The following is a 9,910-nucleotide window of genomic DNA, read 5'->3' on the forward strand; positions in this document are numbered from 1 at the left end:
ATATACATGTATGTGAGTGAGTGTAGAATGGTGTTTTATGTAAGGCAATATCTATTTTCAGAAAGGGAGCGACGCTTGATACATAAAAATCATTAACACACACACACACACACACACACACACAAACCTTTATTCACACAGCATATAATGTGCTGAGTAAGAAGAGCTTGAGGGTTGGGGGCGCAAACAGATTTAAGTATCCGGTACAATGTCAATAATATTAAGTGGGTTACGATCCGTGTAACGTATAAGAGAGAGAGAGAGAAATACATGTGTATGAATATATATATATATATATGCACAAATACACACTCGCCCAAGCACGAAAACAGCCTAACCACTCGATAAACAATCGAAAAAAAGAAACTAATCAATCATCGTTACTATCATAATTATTATCGTTAATATTGCTATTATGATGATTATCATATTTAATACTTCTTTGATCTTAGACCCTCACCAAAATAACACATCACCGGTGCGTGTATTATTGTGTGTGTGTGTGTGTGTGTGTGTGTGAGTGAGAGCAAGCCCATAAGTTTGAAAAATGTATTTACTGCAAGATAACGTGTGTGTGTGTGTGTTTGAGAGAGACAGAAAGTGAGAGAGAGAAATTAAGTTTGTTTCGATACAATTGTTTTTAACCAGAAGCTTCGATTTAAACTAGAACTACTGACATACGCCGCTTTATCTCCTTATAACAAACAGAAACTATATATATATATATATATATATATATATATACATACATACATACACAATATTTTACTAAATTCCTTCCTGAAATTGTATCTACAACCAAAATGTTCCTTTGACAGGAACACGAAAATAAAGAGAGCACAATCTACGCTTCGCATTCGTTGTTTTGGTAACGTAGGTCTGTAAATGATGGGAAAAACTACACACACGTGTGTGTATGTATACATGACTGTACCAGCCTGTACATGTATGTGTGTGTGTGTAAACGTACATATATATTTATATATATATAGCGGAAAGGGGGTACACTCCATAGTTTAACACCACAAAGACTTACATTCTTTTAACAAGGCATCCTCCGCTTCAGCATGCCGCCAGCCATCCGTAGTGTCTTGGTCTTCTTTTACCGTTTTATTCTGTAACTCCATTCCAGTCGGTTGGAAGCCCGCCCAGAACGGTGCTGGTAGAGCAACGTCGGCGGCGGCGGGGACGGCAGCTGCTGCTGCTGTTTCTGATTATGACGTTAGTGGTACTGGTGGTAGTGTTATTGTTGGTTTAACCCCCTAACAGGCCCGGGCCATGATCGAGAAGACCTACGATCTACAATATTCGTTCAAGCCATGACTTATACAGGGTTATTATTACTTGTTTTTTTGTTGTTGTTGTTGTTACTATTTATTTTCGTTTCCAAACCGTACTCCAGAGTACATTATCCAATGTTTTGTTTTTGATGTTGCTTTTTCCTTTTTTTCTTCTTCTTCTCTTCAAAAGAGAGCAGTGTTTGATTTGAGGTAGATTAAGCTGCTGTTTCTAGCAAGTAGTTTGAACGATCATGTCGTGGTTTCTTCGCTGGCTCGTTATCAAAGGTGGTGACTGAAAGACTGAAAATGCGAGAGGGACAAGGTTTGTGCTCCGAGGGTTAAAACATCACCAGCATTAATGGCAAAAAGAAACGAGGGCGAGGTGGGGGAGGCGTTATTGGTTATGAACACTTTGTAACATTAAATATGAGAGAGAGAGAGAGAGTAGCGGGTAGGGTTAGTTCTCAGTGTAAAGTCCGGTTGAGATGTTTCCTTGTTTTTAAGAGTCGACTTGCAAATACTGAGCAGAACAGGTCGCTATATTAAACAGCAGCAGCAGCTGTAACGACAACATTTGACGCCTTGTCAATAAAACTGTCACAAGAAGTATTTCCTCAGAGCCTCCAAGTGGTCGCCTGACCTGCTAGCAACAGCAGCCAAATTTCTCAAACCGCAATGCAGTCCTACACACCTAGAAAGACGGGAGTTTTCAGGTTTTGGAAGAGCTTTCATCATACAGAGACGTTCGTTCGATTACAGTTTATCAATCATCGTAGCCAATGAATTTTAGTAATTGTTGTTGTATTATAGATTAAACAATGCATTTTGTGAACAAAAGCGTCGTTAATTATAGGTTTGTAAATCGTTAATCTTTAATGCACTGCCTTCTTGATGTCGACAGCGACTCGGAAATGTCTGTACAACTCGGGCGGAATAAATATCACAAGGTATTTTGATTGGCAGTTACCTCGCAGATGTAGGCAAGCACGCACGCACACACGCGCACACATATATACAAATATACTTGTTTCTCTGAAAACTCATTCATATCTGCGTAAAGAGCGATTAATTACGAGCCAACGAAAGAGACAGACTACATTGCTGGCTATGAATCTTCTAGAAATAACGGCCAAACTATCCTCAAGTCACAACGAAGAAGAGAAAAAAAAAGTGGGGACACATTCAATCATGCAGTCCTAAATAATCTCGAAAAAGGGGGAAAAAAACCCCAGATAGTTACAGATGGGATAAGGCTAACGTAGGGCTAAATTATAAATTTACTATCATAGCATGCATCTTTCTTCGCATGTGTATGTGGTTAAATAGTAAACATAACTATATGGAACGTATCTGTTGTTTGGTTCAAACTTAGCTTTCACCGAAAAGAGCACGGGCAAAGGCGTTCTGGCCATAACCATTCCGTCATTAGTTTATCTCAGAATAATTTATTTTATATTATTTCATCTTTAAAGGTGGAAGGGTGTGTGGGTATGTGTGTGTGTGACTGCTATTTCTAATAGGGCAAGCGATCATTTCGATCGGTCATGGGAAACCTTTTTCGAGAAGCGGGTAGCATGAGACATGACTCATCATCAGGCGGGCCGCACTATTAGAAAAGAAAAAAAAAATTCAAACTTTGCCTATGACCGATTTAGATGCTTCCTCATGGATCGGGCACACGTGAGTCTATGCTATAGCGCAGTTATTTAATCCTCTCATGCTGAAGGGTGTCACGAGAAGTTTAAACTAATACTTCGTGCTTCATATTTTTAGCAGAGGCAGAAGGGCCACCTCGAATATGGGAAGATGTGGGTGTTAGCTGCAATATGACACAGTTGCAAGCAGCCTGGCTCCACCGATGGGTGACGCGAAAAGACACCTGATTAAAGCGAGTTATTACAGTTGGGATATACGCACTAGCGTAGCTAGCGTGTGTGTCGCCCGGATCCCAAAAAAGATATTATCTACAGCAGACCTAAAAGTGCCGCCAGGGCGGGGCGCCCCTCCCCCAGCTACGCTAGTGGATATATAGCCTCTGGTCTACCTTAGTGACGGCGCGTGGTTTAGTGGTTAGGATATTTAGCTCACGATTGTAAGGCCCTGAGTTCAATTCCCAGCGACGCGTTGTGTCCTTGAGCAAGACACTTTATTTCACGTTGTTCCAGTCCACTTAACTGGCAAAAACGAGTTGTACATGTAAATTCAAAGAGCCAGCCTTGTCACATTCTGTGTCACGCTGAATCTTACCGAGAACTACGTTATGAGTATGCACATCTGCGGAGAGCTCACCCACTTGCACGTTAATTTCGAGGGCAAGCTGTTCCGTTGATCCACCCTCGTCGCAACTGACGGAGTGCCAGTTTAGTTTACTTTAAACACAGGCGTGTGTATGTGTGTGTATAAACACGCAATTTACTTCAGCTCTCAACAGAGCACAACCCATCTGGAAGATAGTAACTCCAAATGAAAACTGATACACACAAAGTATACACAGTTCCTGCTGCAGACAACTTATCCAGTGCCAATGGGACGATATAATGTGCATATACTGTCCATATTGTAAAAATTATAAGCATTAAAAAATGGGGAGTGGGGCTTGCGTTTACCAAATGCAACGAAGGGTTGCAATGAAGCGTTATATAGGGACGTACCCGGCCAACTACTGTAAACAGGAAAGGAAGTAAAACAACGATCGCGCGCACAATGGACACTCCATCGATTTCGACAATGAGTATTCCAGCTGTTCGATCAACTAAATCACTGACTCAATACGTTTGTAAGTGGCTGGGTATTTCGCAGTCACTTGTTCGCTTGATGTAACCGTAAAGCATGAACCAGTACGAGCTTCCAGTCTCCGTCAACCTTATTTCACTGACAAGGTTTGACTCAATACGACGCCGTGAGGGTGGGGGAGGGGCACTTGCTCAAGATGTCACAAAGTGAGATTGAACGCAAGACCTCTTCATTACGAAGAAAACCCCCTAATCAATACGCCCAGCTGACGCATACGAGCACGTGCAACCAGACAACGCATATTACACCTGTTCGTTCACCCTATTTCTACCTCTTTATAATCCCTTCATTGCACCTCTCCGGCTAAACCTTACAAATAACCTCTTTCCTCTCCCCCATGCGTGAGTGTTTACGCGCATATATATCTATCTATCTGTGTATGTATATATAACATTGAGTAATCCTTCAGTTTAATAAATTATTTTTAAGACTTGACACAAAAAATTGTGTGTATATATATGCGGGCATATGTAAATGCCTATATATATATATATATATATATATATATATATATATATATATATATATATATATAGATATATATATATATATACATACATACATATATATATACATACATACATACATACATACACACACACACACTTATACATATATACATGATCACTAACACATACCTAAGACCATCCTGGACCCCCCATCTGCAGGGCAAACTCGTGTGCGTTGTTGCTTTATTTACTTATTTTTAATGTATAGCATCATTAATTGTTAGCTCAACCAGCTTTATGGAGACAGTAGACGACTTTCAGTCTGGTTATAAGCCATTCCAGATGTTATATTTGGGACGCCGCAAGAAACAAGTGCATTTTGGAGTCTTAAAATCCAAGAAGGAAATTTCTGTTGGGTGTATTGGCCTTGATGCATGGGTGTGGAATCAGAAATTTGGACATTTGATAGCATTTGCCATTCCTCTTTTCATTCTTCCTTGTTGCCAATGTTTACGCCTCAACTTCATATATATATATATATATATGTGTGTATGTATGAGAGAGAGAGGAGACAAACATAGAAGAGACAGATGTATCTTTTACTTGCTTCAATCATTGAACAGCAGCCATGCTGTGGGCACTGCCTTGAAAGGTTTTACTTGAACAAAACCCCACTACTTATTTTGAAGCCTGGACCTTATTTTATCAGAGTCTTTTGTCGAATTACTAAGTTACAAAAATGTAAACATACTAACAAGAGTTGACGATCAGTAACAGGGGACAAACCACACACACACACACACACACAAGGGGCTTCTACACAGTTTCTGTCTAGCAAATTCACTCAAGGCATGAAGTTGGTGCAAATCGATAGTAGAAGACACTCATTCTATCATGCAGTGGCCTGCAACCATATGGTTGCAAACAAAGCAAGCTTCATCTTAACCACACAGCCATGCCTGTGCACACACGCACAAATTTTAGTTGTTTGAAAAAGCAGATACTCAATATCAACAATGAAGCCTCCGCTGCATTTTATTTATATTATATATATAAACATCAAGCCCTGTGACAGGACTGAAACTGCATATCTATTATACTATGGCTGATACCATCACCACTTATACAGCATAATGCACTTGATGTTTATGTCAGGATAGGCTATATAAATGGTTTACTGGTATAAAGTAACACTTTTATTCTTGATAAACATCACACATGTTCCACTGATAATTAGTAGGTAACTTAGCCCAGTAAATACACACGCACGCATATGTATGAGAGAGGTGGGGGATGAGACTATTAGGAAGGTACAGCAAGAGAAGGCAGGGTAGTGGATTATGACAAGAATTAATCCTAAGTATATGAATAATCATAAAGTAATGACTAACATTTAAATGTAAATGACAAGACATTAGAAAGAGAGAGAGAGAGAATTAAAACAAGAGGCTAATAACGACAATGTATCCAGACACCTTTCTACAGAGTGCAGCAGAAAAACAACCCATATTTTACACAGCAATTAATATGATGCTACTGAAGTTAGGAAGGTGGTAATGGTGTCTTGTAGCTCATGTTTTACCATTTCTTTTCTAGTTATCATTATCTTTTGACTGATGCATATTATGTGTGCTGTTGAAACACTTATTAAGAATGCTAAATTTGGGAGTTTCTTTTCTGCTGTAACCTGTACTAGATTTGAGTAAATTATTTTTCAAAATATTTAGTAAACATGATATATAAATAGATGATATATTCATATACACATGCATGCATCAAATGATAGCATGTGTTGGTACATGCGGGTTATTTTTGAGCTCTAGAACAGTCCTACCAACAACTAAATAGTGAAATTTGTTCTATGTTTTTCATTACCCCATCCTGGCTTTCTGATAATGAAAAATTTCTAAACTGCATGAGTTATCTTTAAATTGAATTTTATGAAAAGAATTAGCTTCATTTATCATTTGAGATAATTAGTGATATGGGTTACACCTGCTGAGACATTAAATTGTCAAGCCTGAAAGATGAGTGTAGCTATACTTTCAGTATTATCTTGTGTAGATGGTCTTCAGTAAATATTTTATGGCAATCTGGGGCTAATTGAAGAAATGCATTTTGTACAAGTTCAATCTTCTTTTATGCTGCATCTAATGCTAGCAGGGTCCACGCTGCTCTTGTATATTCACAATGATGTTAACTCACAGAGCAATTAATTGGTTGACCAATTCCTGAATAAGTTCCGTCTGGAAGTAGTGCCAATTGATTATTTAAGAATGTGGTTCCTTTGCTGTGTATGACTAGTGGAAGGAAGAAAAAAAAGGTATCCTTAAACTGAACCCTTTCAACAGAGTGAACTTTGCTAAAAGTTCACAAGAACTCAGTGGTAGCATTAAACCAAGTGACAGATTATGTATCCCTACGGTGCCTCCAAAAGGCTTCCACACAACTTCTGGCTACCAAATTCACTCACAAGGCTTTAGTCGTCCTAAAGTTATGGTAAAACAGACTAGAAGTAAAGATAATCCAAGTTAAGACAAGATTCTACAAAAATATTGATAGCAGCATAATCTTGTGAAGATTCAACCATTTTCTCTTGTCTTTGTTATAGCATGAAATTATCTCCCCACTAATAAACCAACTCCTCCCACAAAACCTCACATGCATATCATTGGAACAATATCATAAAACATTTTAATTAAGTGTATTCATATCTTTCAATTGATGTTTTAATACAATTACAACACAGTATAAAGTCCATAAAAGGTTCATAGGTTTGATTAAGTTGTTATGTCATCACATTATCAGGAGTTGGGTGCTGCCATATCAAGGTGATTTTTCAGTATTCTCAATATATTAAATTGGAATACTTACAACAATCAACCCTGTCCTTATCTGAGATATCTTCTGACGGGGCTAAGTCCCTAACTGTTATGGTGTCCTTTCAATCACAAGGAAAACAAAAGTAAGCATGCTGGTGAATTGATACAAACAGTTTGAATTTTGGGACAAAAAGGGTCATCTTCATTATAAATGTTCCCTTTCTACAGAGAGGACAAGAAAAGCCAGTTTGGTAACTCATTCCAGTAGCTGTTTTTCAAAAATGTTAGTGATGTGTTCAGTTTCTGAACATGCATATAGAATGTAAAACATCGAGCAGAAAACATTCCTATGCAAAGATCAGAGGATTTTCGGATTCTGTAATCCATATTACAGTTTCCAAATTCTCTACACCAACTTAACTATTTTGATTCCAACCCACCTGAGACTGCCCTTTGTTTTATAATGCAAACCCCCCATTTTAAAGTGATCTAAATTATAATCATCCATCAAAATTTCATGTTAATTTGTTCTAAACACCAGCTTGTTATTTTACTAAATTCTTCATTATTTTTGAAATTAATTGAAAAAAACAAACAAACAAAAAAAAAAAAAAAAAAACAAGAGTAGAGTCAGTCCTTTTATATGGAACAACAGCCTGGAAGTTTACCAAAAAATCTGAAATCCAAGATTGAACTTGCACCTGACCCAAAATCCTCAACAGAACATCTGAGGCAAGATCAAAGTATCAAGGAAGTGTAAGATTCTTTGACTGAGTAACAATTGTGAGTTCTAATTGCTGGTTGTAACATTGTTTTCATGTTTAATCTCCCTTTTGTATTTTATAACAGGCTCAAAACAGTAATGGTTTCCATATTTCCTAAGCATCAAACTAATACACCTTGCTTGTTGTTCCCTTACCTTTCAGTTTTTTCTTTTGTATAATTCTGAACCACACAAACTAGAAAATTAGAAAAGTGAGGTTTTGGCAAAATTTCAACATCATAGTCAATCATTTTATATTACATATTTCATTGCACCTTGCATTGAGTCCTTTGTTCAGTTGATGTTAGTTGTTTTTGTGCATTTTGAAACACTCTCACTCACACAGATGATTCACCTGTGCCTACCATATCAATTAGAATTGATAAGAAGATACAGTTGTGTTTGTACATATTTATCAAGGATACCCTTAAATATGAGAGTGTGATGTGTATAGAGAGAGAGGGGGGAGGGGGAGAATGGAATGAGGGAAGAAATATAGAGAAAGAGCAGAGGAGAAAGAGTGAGAAAAATTGAAACTTAAGGAAAAGAAGAAGCACAAAAAGAAAAACTCAGCTGATAACCTTGTAACACAGAGTTAAGCTTAAAACATTTGTAATGTTCTGTTTTATAATTAATTTCTACAAGAATTAGTGTGCATACGCATGCACATAACAGTCTTCGGAAAAAAATAGAAACTACCTAATTATTTAACGAAGTTGTATATGTGAGTATGCATATGATTGATTATATACATCTTGTTTGTCATTGGATTGTGGCCATGCTGGGGCTCTGCCCTGAAAGATTTCAATCAAACAAGTTGACCCAGTACTTAATTTTTTGAAACTCTTGGACTTCTTTTATTGGACTTTTTTGCTGAATAGCTAAATTACAGAAATGTAAACAAACCAACAATGGTTGTCAAGCGGTGGGGTGGAGGACAAACAATAACACAAACACACACGACAGGCTTCTTTCAGTTTCCCTTGCCCAAGGTTCCATGCAATGGGATTCCAAGACCTCAGGGTTGGGAAGCAAGTTTCTCAATAACACTGCCATACCCGCACCTGTGTGCATATTTCTTTCAAACAAAAGGCAGAACCCTGCAGGGGTGATGGTTCAGCCATTATATCAGTTTGGGTCTCAGAGAGCCAAAGAGGATTGTCTCCACACCAGCACAAAAAAAAAAAAAAATCACACAGCCCCTTTGAATTTTGAGTAGAACCCCTATTGCTGGAGCCTGAAGGCAATCATGTTGCAACTTGTAAATAACATACAATCATAAAAACAGAAGTGAGCTGTGAAAGATGGATTTGGTGTATGTAGCTGATGAAGTGTAACAAAGACGGAACACATATCCTACATTCATGGTCCAGGTCAGTGTGTTTTCAAACCCATTGCCTATAAGGACAATTTCTCTTCTGAGTCAGTTACCACAGAGAAGGTCTGAGCATACACAAACATGTTAAGTATACACATACACACAGTGCTGGATTAACCATTAAGCAAAATAATGCACTTGCTTGAGGCATAAAGAAGTGTGTATTTGTGTGGGGGGGAGATGGGGCACAACAGAAATGGTAAATAGTTTACGGCACAAAAGATATAACTTTAAACTTGCTAAAATGATATTTGAAGTGTTTTTTTTTATGATCGGAAATATAATTTCGAAGTGTTTATGATGTCAAAACAAAAATAAAACATTTTCTATCTTACTGTTAGTTTTGTTTGATTTCGAAAAACTAAAAATTGTCTCATGGTTTATTGTTGTTTATATTTTGAATTATGTGTGTGTGTATATATATA

The 9,910-nt window shown here is 37.6% G+C and overlaps 1 protein-coding gene across 9 annotated transcripts in view; it reads right to left on the reverse strand.

Annotated features, from left to right (window-relative positions):
- The window catches only part of LOC106872891 (probable phospholipid-transporting ATPase IA), a 427,279-nt gene that overhangs the window by 224,240 nt on the left and 193,129 nt on the right, over positions 1-9,910 (reverse strand). For 3 of the 9 annotated variants that reach the window (XM_014920054.2, XM_014920047.2, XM_014920048.2), the window contains exon 1: positions 1,037-2,189. The exons of 3 other annotated variants lie outside the window; for them this stretch is intronic. In XM_014920054.2, coding sequence (XP_014775540.1) covers positions 1,037-1,127 — 91 coding nt within the window. In that variant the 5' untranslated portion in view covers positions 1,128-2,189. Of the gene's footprint in view, positions 1-1,036; positions 2,191-9,910 lie in introns of those variants that run through there. 3 more of the 9 variants (XM_014920049.2, XM_014920051.2, XM_052969325.1) reach the window with 3 other exon arrangements.

This window comes from Octopus bimaculoides, chromosome 7 (assembly GCF_001194135.2).
Source record: "Octopus bimaculoides isolate UCB-OBI-ISO-001 chromosome 7, ASM119413v2, whole genome shotgun sequence".
Taxonomy (NCBI): Eukaryota; Metazoa; Mollusca; class Cephalopoda; order Octopoda; family Octopodidae; genus Octopus; species Octopus bimaculoides.